The 17090-nt window shown below is 45.6% G+C and overlaps 1 protein-coding gene across 2 annotated transcripts in view; it reads right to left on the reverse strand.

The window, feature by feature from the left end:
• The window catches only part of RNF213 (ring finger protein 213), a 2329248-nt gene that overhangs the window by 1944322 nt on the left and 367836 nt on the right, over positions 1 to 17090 (reverse strand). For both annotated transcript variants that reach the window (XM_085617427.1, XM_085617426.1), the window contains exon 6: positions 13353 to 13552. In XM_085617427.1, coding sequence (XP_085473553.1) covers positions 13353 to 13552 — 200 coding nt within the window. The remainder of the gene's footprint in view (positions 1 to 13352; positions 13553 to 17090) is intronic.

The following is a 17090-nucleotide window of genomic DNA, read 5'->3' on the forward strand; positions in this document are numbered from 1 at the left end:
TGTGAGGACCAAGTTGAGGTTCCACATTGGGGCCGGTGGGTGGCTTGGTGGAATGACTCGTTTGAGTCCCTCCAAGAATGCTTTGATGGCAAGCACTTTGAATAGTGAGAGGTGCTGCCTGGTTTGCAGATAGGCTGATATTGCGTTCAAATGGACACATATAGAGGTGTACGCCAGATTGCATCGGTATAGGTGTAAGAGGTAACAGATGATGTTTTGGATGGATGCGTCCAGCGGGTTAATGTCATTATTACCGCAATAAATGACGAACCTTTTCCATTTGGCTGCATAGCAAGCTCTTGTAGTGGGTCTCCTGGCCTCCTTGATGATGTCCATACAGTCAGGTGGCAGGTTGAGATAGCCAAACTCTAGGACTTCAGGAGCCAGATCGCCAGGTTCAGCTGTTGCGGATCTGGGTGCTGAATCTCTCCATGGTTCTGCGTCAAATGCGCGGGTTTGATCCGCAGCCTTTGATGCGGCACCACGGAAAGTTCGAGGAAGGTGGTGTACCACGGCTGGCGTGCCCACGTGGGAGCAACTAGGACGAGTGTCAGGGAGTGTTGTCTGAGTTTGCGAGCCACCAGCGGTATCAACGGCGCTGGGGGAAAAGCGTACGCAAATCTGCCGGACCAGTTCATCCATATCGCATTGCCCTGCGACTGCGGATGTGGGAACCTGGCGGCGAAGCTTTGGCATTTTGCGTTTTCGCTTGTCGCGAATAGGTCTATGTCTGGATGACCCCACTGCTGGAAGTACGGTTGGAGTACTGATGGGTGTAACTCCCACTCGTGCATCTGGTGGCTGTGTCTGCTGAGCAGATCCGCCATCTGGTTGTCCTTGCCAGGGAGGTGTTCCGCCATGAGGAATATGTTCCTTTGAATGGCCCACTTCCACATGCTCTGAGCCAGATGAGACAACTGTGGAGAGTGTGTTCCTCCCTGCTTCTGTATGTAGTACATTGCGGTCATGTTGTCCGTCCGGATCAACACGACCTTGTTGCATAGATGTACTTTGAATGCCTTCATGGCCAGGAAGATTGCCATCAGTTCCAGAAGGTTGATGTGCATCTTCTTTTGTTGTGTCGTCCATAGTCCCTGCACTGTGTAGTGGAGTACATGAGCTCCCCATCCCTGGAGAGACGCGTCCGCTGTCAGTACTATCTGTGGGACAGGCTCTTGGAATGGTCGGCCCTTGCAAAGGTTTTGTGGATTCCACCAATGCAGAGAGTTGTATGCCCGACCGCTCACCAACACTAGGTCTTTCAACTGTCCTTGAGCCTGATTCCACTGACGTGCTAGGCACTCCTGAAGCGGACGCATATGTAATCTCGCGTGCGGGACTATGAAGATGCAGGAGGCCATCATGCCTATCAACTGCATAAACACTCGCGCTGGAAGTGAGTGATTGGGTTTGAACTTGGAGATCAGCAGTTGTATGCTGTTGATCCTCACTAAATTTGGCTGAGCTGTGGCCGCCAGAGTGTCTATAGTCGCACCTAGGTACTGTTGTACGTGTGCGGGCTGGAGATGGGACTTTGGGTAATTTAGTGAGAATCCCAGACTGTGAAGAAGGTGAATGGTGCGGGACATGTGGCTTGCACATTGCTGGGCTGACTTCGCTTGAACGAGCCAGTCGTCTAGGTAGGGGTAGACGTGTATATGCTGCCTCCGTAGATGTGCTGCCACCGTAGCTAGGCACTTCGTGAAAACCCTGGGCGCTGTTGTCACGCCGAAGGGAAGGACTTTGAATTGATAGTGCTGCCCCTGAACAGTGAACCTGAGGTATTTTTTGTGTGAGGGGTGGATGGGTATGTGGAAATACGCATCCTTGAGGTCCAGTGTGGCTAGGAAGTCTCCCTGCTTGAGAAGCGGAAGGACTTGCTGTAGAGTGAGCATGTGAAAGTGCTCTGAAAGAATGTACTGGTTCAGGGGTCTCAGGTCTAATATAGGTCTGAGCGACCCGTCCTTTTTTGGAATTAAGAAGTAGAGGGAGTACACCCCCGTACCCTGCTCGTGGATGGGTACTAGCGCCTTTTAGAAGCATACTTTGCACCTCTTGCTGTAAGAGCGTTAAGTGCTCTGAGGACATAGGACGGTTTCTTGGTGGTATTGTGGGTGGAGTGGAGGTTAACTCCAGACAGTAACCGTATTTTACAATATCTTTGACCCACCTGTCCGTGGTGATGGAGTTCCACGTGGACAGGAACCTTTGTAGCCTTCCCCCGACAGGTGTTATGTGGTCGGGAGGAAGGAAGAGGGCGTCACTGCTTGTTCTTGGGGGAGGACCTGGTGTTGCCGTAGCCACGTCCTCTGCCCTTTGTACTGGAGCCACGATATCCACCTCGGGTGTTTTTATCGTAGGTGGTCTGTGTATTGCCTTTGTTATACGTTTGTTGTGACCCCTGTCCTCTACCTGCTCCCTTGTTTCCGGGGCGACGAAAGGAGCCGCTCCGAAAGGACTGAGTTTGGAGGGCGTCCATGGACTTTGCAGTGTCCGTGTCCTTTTTTATCTTCTCGAGGGTGGTGTCAACCTCTGGCCCGAATAAATAGTCGGGGTTGACGGGCTGGTTGAGTATATTGTTTTGTACCTCAGGCTTGAATCCTGAGATTCGTAGCCAGGCATGTCGTCGCAGCAGGACGCTTGTGTTTATTGCCCTGGCAGCCGTGTCTGCAGCATCTAGTGCACATTTGATGGAAGCATTTGTGAGTAGCTGTCCCTCTCTGATAAGAATTTCTGCACCTTCTTTGTAGGGGTCAGGGAGATGTTGAAGTAGTTGCTCCAGTGTGTCATAGTGCGCTCTATCGTAGCGAGCGAGGAGCGCTTGAGTGTTGGCTATGCGCCATATGTTGGCAGCTTGGGCGGCAACTCGCTTGCCAGAGGTCTCTAGCACCTTGGACTCTTTGTCCGGGGGAGGAGCGTCACCTGTCGTTTGCGAGTGTGCCCTTTTGCGAGCATTCGCTACGACGATGGAGTCTAGTGGTAATTGGCCTCTGATGTAAGTAGGATCCCCAGGTGCTGATCTGTATTTTTTATCAATCCTGGGGTTTATCACTGGTGCCCTGGTGGGTTCCTTGAAAATGTCCTTGGCTGGTTTGAGGACTCCCTTCAACATTGGTAGAGTCTTTACGTGCCTTTCTGAGGATGCAAAAGTGTCCATTAGAAAGTCATCTTCGATGGTATCAGAGTGAAGCTGTACCCCATGGTTATTTGCAGCACGTTCAATAAGAGCGTTGAACGCCGCAGTATCCTCCGTTGGAGATGATTTTGCCTCAGAGTTGTGGGTCCTGTGCATCGAGAGGTGCACCTGGGTCTACAGGGTCGCCCCAAGTGTGATCAGGGTCCTGCTGGTCATCAGGGTCTGTGTCTCCATGGTAGGGGACTTGGTCATCCATGTAGTCCTCCAACGCATCCGTGTCGGAGCGGTGGGGGGAGAACAGGTGTGGATCCTGGTAGGATGAGTGGAAAGGTTCATAAAGGAGAGGTTCTGATTCTATAGGCAGCTTCCTTTTTAGTGGGATCCTGAAAGGGTCCAACGGCGGTTCCGAAGTTATCCTTCGTTCGTGGAGAATCATCCTGCCAGTGTCGGCGTCGATGACACGTGACGGAGACGTCTCAGCAGGTGTAATCGTAGTCTGGGTGACCCGTGTCCTGAGTTGGAACATTTTCGGGATTGTTGACGGAGGCAAGCCGAAGGTAATGTTGGCTGGCACCGAAGAGGCTGCTGGAACTTCGATCGGACCGGAACCCGACGGGTCCTGGAGGGCAGCCTTGGTTTTGCTGCTTTGTGTCGCACCAGGTCGTACTTGGAGCGCCTTTGAGGCTTTGGCACCGACCAGGTTCGTAGAGGCGGCCGTGGACTTTTTCGGCGCCGGTGGTTCATCGAGTCGAGGTGCGGAGATGACCGTCGACGTCTTCGATGCGTGAGGCTTTGGTGTCGTCGAGGGAGCGATGCGAGACGCAGCAGGCGGTGCGGCCCTCGGTGTCAGTGGCGTCGGTGCCGGGAGCCGAGCAAGTTTGTCGGCGCCGATGGCCTTTTTCCGTTTGTCGACTCAGACGTCGCCCGCTTCAAGTTCGGCACCGAAGTCTCTCTTGGTGCGGTCGGTGCCGACGCGTTGCGCTGGCGTCGAAGGCGTGGAAGGCCTTGATCCGACCAGCGCCGGTTTCGTAGGAACCGGAGCAGCTTTCGGTTTCGGTTTTATGGAAGGGAAACCAGCTGGTTTAAGCAGTAATGGCTGCCGCTGAACGTCCGAGGCCGGGCCCGAGGGCGGGGCCGAAGAACTGCGGGATGGGTCTCGGGTAAGGCCCGAAGGCGATCCCTCGACCGGAGCCATAGGCTGTGGTACTGTGCTTTCTTCGGTTTGAACAGGTAGGCCTTGTTCATCATTGGAGCTACTCTCTTCGGCCCCTAAGTCCTCCTCGTCGTCTCCTACCTCGGTGTCGTCTTCACCTCTGTGGAAGAGTGACTCGTCGACCTCGTCCGATCCGGGTTCGTGTTCGGAAACGGGACTGGAGGGCAAGACTTCCAATTCTTCGACGTCTTCGGCCTCGTCGAAGATGTCTGTTGGGGCCGGTGCCGCGTGCTGCGCCTCGAGTCTCGCCGCTCGTCGATTCCGTAGAGTCTTCTTGGAACGGAACCGGGCACAGGCCATGCATGTCGATTCGTCGTGGTCCGGCGAAAGGCATTTGTTGCACACCGGATGGACGTCGATGTGTGGGTACTTCGTATTGCATACCGGACACCTTTTGAATGGCGTCCTCGATTCCATCGTCGAAGTAGTCGATGGACAGGTAAATGCGAAAAAAGTCGGTGCTGAAAGTTAGTAAACTAACAAGGTTGTATTGAAAACCGATCGATAAACAGTACCGACGCGAACTAAAGGCCTTTTGGCCTCGACAAAATATTTTCCTAACTTGAGCTAAGATAGCACATCCGAACCCAATGGCGGAAAAAACCAATCTGAGGATGGAGAGGATGCCCATGCGCACTGTAGTCCAGGGGAGGAGTCACCTATCCAAGGATACTTCGAAGACTCTTCCAGGACAACAACGTGCAAACATCCGGACCCAACACTAGGCGGCGATCTATGCACAGATATGAATTCAGCAGCCCACATGCCTCGAACTCAATAATTCTAAATTAATGCATTGATCGAGCGTACCCCTGCCTTTCCTAAAACCATATTGGCTATCTGCCAAAATACCATCCTGTTCTGCCCATTCTTCCAGTCTTACCAGCATAATCCTGCTCATAACTTTTACGGAAGAATCCAGTAATGAAACTGGTCGGTAGTTTTTAGCATCAGACCTGGATCCTTTTTAGTATATTGGTACAATAATAGACTCCTCCCAGGTCGGCGGAGGTTCTGTACAAACCGCGGCATTGAAAACAGCAGCCAACAAGGGGCCCCACACTTCCGGTGCTTCCTTGTACACATCACTTGGAACCCCATCCGGGCCTTAGGCCTTTCCTCCCTTACTTGCCCTAATCCCCCTTTCAACTTCTTCCACAGAGATTTCAAGTGGTAATATAGGCAATCTATGTGAGCCAGCATTAATATTTTTACCTGAATCAAAGATAGATGAAAAATTGGTAATCCAACCTTCACAGGAGACATTTGCTGTTAACTCAGGTGTATTTGTCTCCTTAAGGAATGGAGAGTTGACTGTTGCCCAAAATAACGTGCCATTAGAGAGTTCCGCCGCTTGGTTAAGAGAATCCCAGGCCTGATGCTGAAGAACCATCTTCCTAGTTTTAAAGGCATTTTTATACTCTGACCTCAGTATTATTACTAATTTTTTTATCCCTAGGCCTTATTGCTAGGGCCTGCTTAAGGTTAGTCAGAGCAGCAGAACAGGTTTGGTCAAACCAAACAAATCCAGGTTTTGTACCACCCGTTACCACCTGTGAACTTTGCGTTAATGGCATTGTTGATTCCTATAAAACTAGATAAGACCCGCTCATGATCCAATCTATTTTCTAAAATAAAAACAATGTCTACTAAATTCGTCATTATGATGGATGCAGTCAATTCGGATGCTTTTGCGCCTATCCACCTGAGCCTTACCCCATTAGCCCGGTGGGCTTCTATATTTTCAACTGTGGTCCCTGCCTCTCTATCATTCTCCTCCCACAGAGTCATGGTCACAATAATACAGTTGTGGTCACTAGTATCCATTATTTCCATTTCCAGTGGTGCAAAACAGTCGACAATACTAGAAGATACCAACACATGGTCAATCACAGAGTTAGAGCGCCAATTCCTGAATGTAGGGACAGGTAAACCATTACTGTCCCTACAGCAATCCAAAATTTCCAAGTCAAGGCACCCCATTAATGTGTTCACATTTTCCCCATACATATCGTGACCAAAGTGTGGAACCTCCCATCTAGCATTATTAGTAACCCCACAGGCCTTTGTAGATAATAATTCGCATAGTGAGGTATTAAAATCCCCACACCAAATAATATCAAATACAACATTGGAATCCAAACTCAGGGTATCAATAGCATTGGCCAAATCGGTTATTATTCTGCCCCTGGTGCTATCAAAAATATTGTTATAATAATTGATCAGAAGGATATTACGGCTTTTGCCTTCACGGATCCAGAGCATCTGGACTAGATCACCCACCGGTACATATTTTATCACCAGTATTTGTCGGTGGACCGATACAAGGGTGAGTAAACCCCCCTTAGCTCTTCCCGGGCCCTCTCCATATGCTGGTAAATTATATGAAACAAATCCTTCGTAGTCAATATTACTTTTGCACCAGGTTTCCTGGAAACATAAAATATCGTACCTATTAATAAAAGTTTCCCAACCAGGGTGTCTGCTCTTAGATTTCAGACCAGCTACATTCCAGCACACCAGTCTGGAACATGTACCTATTCTGGCGGTAGTCCCAATGGCAGAACCTCGGACATTTCCCTCAGCATTGCCAACCCCACTTGTTTGGCCCATATTGCATATATTCACAATTCCCTCGTGAATATTCTCTGCCTCATTCTGATTAGGCGCATACCCTGAGTCCCTAGATATTATTTCAGGAGCACAGTCATGCATATGTTCATCCCCGTCGGGTCCCTCCTCCCTTACTAAACATATCTCCGTCTCTTGTATGCGTCAATCATTAGAGTCCAGGGAACTAAGTGCATGAAATCTGTTCTGTGTGGGAATATCAAAATAAGGTTTAGAGGTGGGCGGGTAAGTAGAGATTCTAGTATTGTCCCTTCGGTTGGCATTAAGATGATTATAAAAGTAACCTAGTGCTCGGGCACATACATTGCCATCGGAAATTGGGAGAGATGCAGCTCTTAGGAGGACTGTAGTAACATGCTGTGGATGTTTAAAATTTATGATTACACAGTCCCCCTTTGAGCTTTTCCTAGCACTCCCTATCCAATTAACTCTCCTGGTAGTCAAAACATTATCCGAGAAATTCAATGGGAAACCACACTGTCTATTTAGCCAAGATAGACATTTATTTTTTAAGGAATCGTGTGTTTCTTGATGACCCCTATTATCAAGCGGCGGTACATTTGTTAGTACCACCACATAAGGAGCACACTCAGGTGGGAGATTAACAGCATGCTTTTTGTTAGTTTCTTCCCATCCATTTATATTTCCTATGGCAGGCATAGCCTGACTGCCTAAGTGCATGCTCCCTTGAGGTATTATGGGGTTAACACTACCATTCCCTTTATTTCCTATGGCCTCCTTAGAAGGGTCTCCCTGTACATAGTGCTTACATTGACTGCTAGTTGTGTCAGTTGCAGCAGTTGTGGTTACCTCTCCTGGATTGTCCAAGGCCTTGCTAAGCAATCCACCCAATCTTGCAACCTCTTTTGTTAATTCCTCAATTTTTGATACCAGTGGGTCTATAATGCCTCTAATCTTTAAGTCAATAATCTCCTCTAGGTTAGTTACTATATCATCATCTACACCAAGCTTGTTAGATTTACTTATTACATTTGCTTCAAGAACTTTAACTGGTGAGGCTGCTCGTTTCCGCACACTACGCAATCCCCCCCTTCCTGATAGGAAGTTTCCTACATGTTCTAACTGCCCGAGCTGCGGGGATCGGTAAACATTGTTCTACCATATCAGGACCATCTCCTATTTCTGCCTCATTGGGGGTGGTTTGTTCAGAATCGAGCTGTCCCATCTCTACAACATCCGGAATAATAATGTTAGAATGATTGTTCGCATCCTCTGAACTAAAAGCTAATGAACCCCTTACAGGGCTCTCTTATTGCGGGGAACTAATTTTCCCTAGCGACTGTCGCCTTTCAGAATTTATCTTGCTGACCTTCTGGACCAAGTAATTATCCAAAGTGCGTGGCCCAGAAGGGGGCTTAGATTTCGACATATTATCAACAGGCACAGCCCCCTCTAAAGCTTACTGAATTGTTATAACGTTTACACCGTCTACTATTTATATTATATTAGAAAACACTTTAAAACAATAGCCAAGTCCTGGCAACCTACTAGTGTGTGCCACACCCGGTGCTTTCTGTACCATGTATGTTCATGAGCAGCGTCTCTGGCCCAGCCCAGTCTCTTCTGGCCTCTGAGGGCCACAGAGGGCCCGCCCTTTGCCCGGGCTTAGCCCGGCGCCCACCCGCGCGCGTCCCGCGACGCGGGAGGAGCGGCGTTCTTTTGAGCGCCTCCGGGCGCTTTGGTGACGTCAGATGGCGCTAGGGCGCCTGGGAGATGTGGTCTCCCCTCGCCGGGGCCGCAGGAGAGCGTGGCGGCAACAGCAAAGGGACACCCAGCGGGACAGCAGCGGCACTCAGGTGAGCGGATGAGGGCAGGGCAGGGCACCAGCAGTCACCCCCTCGCTATTCCTGGCTCCAAAGGTATCCGGGTTTCTGTGTCGATCTTTCCCGCTCCACCGGAGGAGCGGCGTTCTTTTGAGCGCCTCCGGGCGCTTTGGTGACGTCAGATGGCGCTAGGGCGCCTGGGAGATGTGGTCTCCCCTCGCCGGGGCCGCAGGAGAGCGTGGCGGCAACAGCAACGGCAGAGGGACACCCAGCGGGACAGCAGCGGCACTCAGGTGAGCGGATGAGGGCAGGGCAGGGCACCAGCAGTCAGCCCCTCGCTATTCCTGGCTCCAAAGGTATCCGGGTTTCTGTGTCGATCTTTCCCTATATTCATGTCCTGGGGTTGGAAAATCCTTGCTTTCCTGGCAGCAGTTGCTGGTATTGTCTTCACATGTTGCCTCTGTATACAATGTCTCCCGGCCTGTTGCTCTTATTGTATCCCATTCCTCACCCCAAAGCAGAAGCCGTCCATCCATGATACTAATGCTGTGATTATGACTCAGGTGATAGATAGCTTTATGCAGATAGACATGGGTATATTTGAAGACTCTTCTTCCTTTGATGACGAATACATTGAGTGTTCTACACGCTGAGAATAATGGTTGTATATATGCTATGCTGCACTCTCGATTTACTCAACTTCTTATGGTTAGCTTATGCTAAAATGAGGGTCTGTTGAAATGTAAATGCATGCATTCATTTTGCTAGTGCATTACTCTATGTAAGTTAGCATTTGCTGCACCATCTTGTATTCAGCCACCATTTTGAGCTATGATCGAGGCTAACTTCTTTCTCACTGGGTCTGCCTCAGCAGAAAGCAGCTGTAATATTTTTTGTATTTCTCCAAGGTTGAGTTACACTGTACTAATGAATGGACTGTTTTTGCCATCACATACCTTTCTCACTAGAATGGCCTGCTCCCACCCTTAGAGCGGGCAGAGTAACCTTGACGCTGAGATAGCATGTACAAGGTCCTGGGATCGCAACTCATCTTTCTGTGTCTTCGTTGTTCACCAGCTACCAACTGGAAAATTCCAGTCTGGGTGTGTCTTCAGTGATTCTGTAAAAGTACATTATACGTTACCCAGTTGGTAGAGGCAAGTCCCTCTGCAGCAATCCAAGGAGGCTGGTCAGACCGGACTCCACTCGAGTGTACTACTAATAAATACTTTGGTTTGTATTCTCTACTGTCTGACCGACTCTTCATTTGTTAGGAAAGCTGAGAGGTAGCCACGAGAGACCCGGGTAGCCCTGTTTAGGTCACTTCCTTCACCCATGACACAAAAAGAGCTGCAGATCTCGATAAAGGGAAGAGGCTGAAGTCCACAAGAAAGGGAGCTGGGAAAAAAGAAATGCTATCCTGTTTCTATGGTTTCCAAAACTGACTTTGTTACAGAGTGAAGCTGCTGGGAAGGGGCCTGGTGACTGACAGGCAGGTCAACAACGCTGCAGTCATGGATTACTGTTTGCATGTCCAAGACTAAATTAAAAGGGTTTGTAGCTATGTGCAATAAAGTTCAGCATGAGAAACTGAAACCATGACTCTTCCTTAGGGGGTGTTTAAAACATGTGTCAGGCAAGTGCCTGTAGCTCTGCTCATCATTTACTCTTCTGAATCAATATCAGTGGCCTAGGTGCATGAGCAGTATTTTACCTTTAGATGAGACCTTTGAAGTGAAAGCTTTTCAGGGCATATGAAGCCTTCGTTCTAATTGGCTATACACCATGACATTATGCCTGATCCATGCAATTTGAATGCAATTGTGACTGAACCCTTCCCCTGCCCTTGCTCAATGACCTTGAACTCATCTGTTCAATACAGACAACTAAGTCACATAAAGAAAACTACTTGTAAACTTAACAAAATCTTTTGAAAAAACAGAAATCTCTCCAGTGTTTGTTCCTGGTCCATCACTAAGGTGGGTAAGTCAGGGAGGTAGTCTGCCTTGGCCCGAATGTGGTGATCCACAAAGTAGGGTCATTGAAACCTGCCTAAGGCTCCACCTTCTCTTAAGTTATTTCTCATTCTGAAGTGATGTATTTGTTGTACTACTGATACTCTGTCACTCCTTAACAGCATTGCCCTTGCTTGAATTTCTATGGCCACATTTTTCAGTGGGCATTCTAGACACTTTATGAATAGCCTTTTTCTCTTCAAATATCGGTTTCTTACATTCACCTTGCCTTTTTGCTGGTTTCTCACTCTACCAGTCTGGCACACAATACAATATGACCTTTTTCAGGCACCCAAAGGTTGCAGTTTCAGAAGCTTCAATTTGACTTCCTCTATCTAGGAGGTTATGTTTGTGCACACTGGCCTATCTCCAGAGCTTTCAAGTCCTACAATGCCATGCATGGTGAGGACCAGGGTAACGCAGCCTGGATGGAAGAGGAGAGTAGTTTGAGATCACCCAAAGACTAAACCTGCTTCGCTAAAAAATAAAATTGTGGGAGTCTCCTGCTGTCTACAAGACGCAGAGATCTGGTATAACTCGCTCCCATTCATATAAGAAGCCAGTTGTGCTGCCAGACAGATTTAGGTAGAAGGGGATCAATACTCAAGAGCTTAAATGACTCACATTGGCCCTTGTGTGTCCCTGCAGTCTACTTGCATCACCACATTTTATTCCTCATTGATGCAAGAATACAGTTGAGACCAGGACATCTTTGGAGTAGAAAAATCAACTTCCAGTGTAATATTTCACATAGTTCCAGTAGTGACAGGTTGGGATTCATATCTGAATTTCGTTTCTGAGCCTCACAGCCAAAGGCCGAGACATGTCTGTGCACTTTGTGGTTGATAAGCGTCTATGATACACATGTATCAAAAAACTTTTGTAATCACTAAATAGTGATTTTTACCGAATTAAAATTTGGTAATCTCAAAATGCTATGCATGTAAGGAATCGCCAAAGATAGGACGATTTCTTAGTATTACCTAATAGCGATTCGGTAAATCGTGAATCGCTATTAGGTAATATTACTCCATTCGTTCCTATGGGACAGAAGGTCCATAGGTGTGAATGGTTTACATTAGCTAATTTGGATTACCTAATTGGGAATTGCAAATTAGCTAATGCAAAGCCAAGGGCGCCCAGGGGCCTAAGCCCCCCCTGAAGCACCACCAAAAAAATAAATGTGCACATATAAAGCGCCTAAATGCAATGGGGTCATGTGTGCACTACATGCACTTTGAAAATGCAGTTTTGTGCATTTTTCAAAGTTTGCACATGGTTACAATCGACTTGAAGTTGATGGTAATTGCATTTTCCTAAATGCAGTTTGCATTTGGAAAATGCCTCATACATGTGCCAAGGGAATCACAATTTGCAATTCCCTACCTGAAGTTGCAATTTTATGTAATCGCAATTTTTGCCATTAACTAAAATTGCGACTACATAGCCTTTCATACATCATGAAAGGCTATTTTGCATTCGCAAATGGCCGATTTTACCGAAGCGCACCATTTGCAAATGCAAAAAGACTTTCATACACGTGGTCCTATGTATTGCTCTTTCCATTTCATGATTTAATGTGTTTCTCAACTGCACCAGCTTGCACACCAGAAACAAATGATGGTTATCATGAATGCCATTTCACAGGCATTTTGAGACTAAGACAACTGGTGGAAAGGTAGGCTTTTGCCTTTCTGAAATATTTTAAAAATATTTAGTACCCACCGTCCCTTTGTAAAAGTATCCAAACCTGAAGAGATTCTTCCCTTTCTGGCTCCAAATACACTGCACCATACTTGTGATCAAAACCTACTTGAGCTGGCTTAATAAAAACATTAGTGATAAAGAGCTAACCCACAACAATCACTATTACACTAAAATGCTTTACTGCAAAAACATGTGGATGCCCTATTTTGGTCGATTCAGGAAAATAGTGGTTCCATGCTCAAATGCAGTGCTGATTGGCCTTTACCAATTATTAGATTGAGTTATTCTCATATGCCCTATAGCTGACGGATTAGGACACTGGCATTCAACTAAAAGAATGGGTCTGCATTTCCTCTTTCATGCCGGTGACTTGTCTGTCTCCGCTAGCTATTCAGTGTTCTTTCCTGATGCTACTTTGTGGAAACAACATTGTTATTCAGAGACTATCTTCAATAATATATATGAATTCAGATCAAATGGATGAATAAAAGAAATCTGAAGGGTGCACTGTGGGTGTTCTGATCAAAGTGTGCGTTTGGTTTTCATGCAATGTCAAAAAGTGATTCTAAAAATACTCCTATAGGTTTTGTCCAAACAAATGTTTATTTAAAACCCATTTTTAAGACACCCAAAACTAGATGGTGAAATGTGAACTTCACGTTAATGTACAACAGAAGGATGCAGAACAATATTGAAATTTTGTCTGAAATAATTTCCTACTACTGACACCATATACACAGCATCAACTCCTCTGTATGGCAGTTGCTTCTGTTCTCATGAACAGCAATAGCTTGATGCTCCTACACACCAGGCAGGATATGACTCTCCTATTGTCGTCAAAGAAGATTTGCACACACATGGCTTACCTCCATTATTTAGATATTTTTCATTTATGCCCAGGCAGCGATTTACAATAGTTTCTTCTGGCGCATCCATTTTGTAAATATATTCATACTCCTTCTTCCCACCACGTACAATGCAATATTTGTAGGGGATGTATTTATTTGCGTTTTTTTTGGAAAGAGTGAGTATTCCTTCAAAAAGCATTCCATGTTCTCCAAGATTTCTGTTGAACAGAAACAAAAAGTGATGATAAAATCTCGAACCCCAAAACAATGCCACATACCAGGTTTAATGTTCCCACTATTGAAAAAGACAATTTACAAAAGAATAAAAAGTTACTTACCTGTAATCCTAAATACCTATCCTAACCATATATTGAATTAGGTAATCAGAAGAATAGTTCTTCACAGGTACAAGATCTCCATGAACCCTTTGACAACAGTTTTAATATGAAGAAAACACTTAATAAATGAAAACATGCACATAAATTGCAACCTTTTCTGAATCAGAGAAGCAGTACATTTGACAAAAGCAAAGCTATTTTTTTTCAACATTTCTTTAAATCTAAAAATCGAAGATAAACTGCAACTTCAAGAAGACTAACAAGATCTAAGCATCCAAATAAAAGTGGTTGCATAGGAAACAAAGGGCTTGACAAACTTTTCAGAATGTATGAAAGGGGGAGATATAAGGCTATTATAAGAGCTTGATGGAAAATTTAAATTGTCACATACATACTTTTACAAATATTTGCAAACTGGACATTAGATTCAGGCATGTCCCAATAGGACCCTAAAGGCATATTCTGAGAAGGGTCTATCTTTGGTTCCTTTGCTTAAACAAACATAAAAGAGGCACATTGCTAGGCAGATGAGTTTTTTAATTTTTTTTTTAACTAGCTCTTGAGTATTTGGGTACAGCACAAATTCATTAACATAGTCGTAAAGCAACAAGTTGTTCAACATTATATGTGCAATTCCTAATACATGGGAACACGAAACTGTGAGAGCCATTATCATTTTTATGTGTATATCAACTGCATGATGTTTGATTGTACTGACCTGTTAGTTGATTGTTCTTTTATAAAATGGTGGGGGAGAACACAGCAAAGTGATTCTTATGCAATCAGTTAAAAAGGGATGTGCTGTTGGGGTTTTAGCCACTTTACTTGAGCTACAATTTCTGTTAATAAATTGTTCATGCTACAATTCTGGTGGTATTGGCAGCTTCCATTCACAGGCAACGAGCTAGTTTGGATTCAAGGCCCCACGTTGGGCAGGATGACGTATCCAAGAACGACTGACTACATGATAGTGTGCAAAAGGCCGCTTTAATGAAGCAGGTAAACAAGCTTTAATACCAAACTTGGCTCAACGCCTTACATACTAAAAATAAATCTGGCCACATCATACACCATACATCTTAATAACTATCCAAATCATCCTCCCCCTCTCCCCTAAGCAACCAAACCATACAAAATCCAATCACAACTCGCCTGACTCAAACTCTCTGCATCCAAACCTCGGGCATACAGCACTGCTGCCCTCTCGATCCATTCATAAACTTCTCCTCCTCCCACGCCCCACCCCCGCCGAAACTTCGACTGGGTCTAAACAGGGCCAACATTTCTTGCAATAACTTTTTAACTTGTGTACAAAACCGCCAAAACCACCTGCTCATTAAAGAGACAACCATGAACAACAAAAAACCCCTATCCCTGCGCACCTGCCTTACCAAAACTATAATCTGGGTGGGTGGGTTGGGAAAATTGTTAAACTGTCCCTGACAGCCAGTTTGTACCCAAGAGATAAAATGGGACCCTAAACCTAACTGACATGACCCTAAAAGACACATGTAACCCCGACCCCCATGCCCCAGACCAGTTTGGGCACCCCTTGCTCCTGGATCCCACCCCAAGACTCTGCGAGGGTAGAGCATTCTGCCCCCCCCCCCCCCCCCGATTCTAAATACTCTAAGGATGGTAACGCTTGGCAACAACGAACAGTAAACGGTACATGCATTAATTGGACTTGAAGTGCTTTAAATAATTTAATTTTGGAGTGCATAGTTATGGCATTATTGATTTACAATTTTGCTCTGTACCTCTGCTTTGACCTTTGTGCATGTCTTACCTTTGACCAGTATATTTTCCTAAAATTTATCAAAATATTTCTAATGCAAACAGCGCTTGACAAGTACGCAAATCACCTCAAGCCTTTCCTACCTCCTGAGGGCATCCAGTCAGCAGTCCAATCCCTAGTTATCTCACGATTGGAATATGGTTTGGTGACCCTAGCTGGGCTTCCTAAGACTAGGTTAGCTCCGCTAATAGCTACTCTAAACGCCTCTGCCAGGCTCATCACGGGCTCCAGAAAGCATGATCATATTGCACCAGACTTAATTCAACTTAACTGGCTTTCCATTGACGCAAGGATCCGCTTCAAAATAGCTTGTCTGAGACAAAGCTATTCACTTCAATACCCCCGTTTACCTTGCAAAAAAACTCAAGCTCTCCGGTTCCAGTCTGAACTTAAGGAGCTCCAATACTATACTACTGAAACCTCCTAAATACAACAAACAAATAACTTACAACCGCTACATCTCAGGGCTGGCTCCAAGAATTTGGAATGCCTTTCCGACGGAGATCAGAGCCAACCCCTCGACTGCTTCATTTAAAAAAACAGGTCAAATGGCTACTCTTGGATGAACTTCATCAGCAATAGCCTCTAGACATTTGTTAGTCACTTCCTTCTCTTGCTTGACAATCGTTTTACATTGTGTTTTGAAATGTATTTTGCTGTCCTTTTGACTTAGTGCTCTGCTAAAACTTCACAGCCCCTTCTAGTAGGGCTGTTACCTGTTGATCACTTTCCACTTGCACCCCCATTTACTTTTTATGTTTCAGGTAGCTCTTATGTCTCCTTATTGTATTGTACTCATGCGGTTTCCTCATGTCAACGTTAGTTTGTTACTTTGTACAGCGCTCGGATACCCGTCTGGGTCTTGTTCGCGCTTTATAAACCTTTTCAAATAAATAAATAAACCTCAAGCCTTAACAGAGTTTAATTCAAAGGTGAACATTTGCAAGCAGCAAGCAATTCATCAAATGAGCTCTCATGATGCTGGTTTCAAAAATAAACATTCCTCGAGCAGCAAATGATTCCTCGCAAATGTGGTAGCGTTATTAACCTGCAGTGCTACCACTTTCATTACACTATTACTTGCCTTCTAAACGTATTTGTTGTCGGATTCCAAATTCACATACAATTACATTTTTAAAACTTCATGTCTTCATGGTAATGAGAGGATGGGACTGTCAAATGGGTCTGTGGCATAACAAGCTTGGTTGCTTTCATCCCATTGGCATGAAAGTAGGACTACTTCAGGAATAGAAGAAATGAAGAAAGACTTCTTACTGGTTATAAAAGCAGACTGTTTATGTAGGCAACACAATAACAGGAATATATTAATAGTAAAATTAATAAATTAAGACTATTGTTCTAAGGAATAGACTCTGTCAGTGCACCAGTATACATGCCAAGAAGATTAGATCATTTGACTGCAGTGACTACCTTATTTGTTTTAAGTTTTTAGTTTATCATCTTATCAGATTTTAAAATGTCATCCATTATTACCCCTCCAATGTTTTTATAACATCCAGATGACGCTGACAACATGGCCGGCTGGTCGCATACCTGCGCTGCTCCTGCCCCAACGGTCGAAATGCACAAGTTACTACTTGTGTAACGATATATCCGTAA

The sequence above is a fragment of the Triturus cristatus genome, chromosome 7 (genome assembly GCF_964204655.1).
Source record: "Triturus cristatus chromosome 7, aTriCri1.1, whole genome shotgun sequence".
NCBI lineage: Eukaryota > Metazoa > Chordata > Amphibia > Caudata > Salamandridae > Triturus > Triturus cristatus.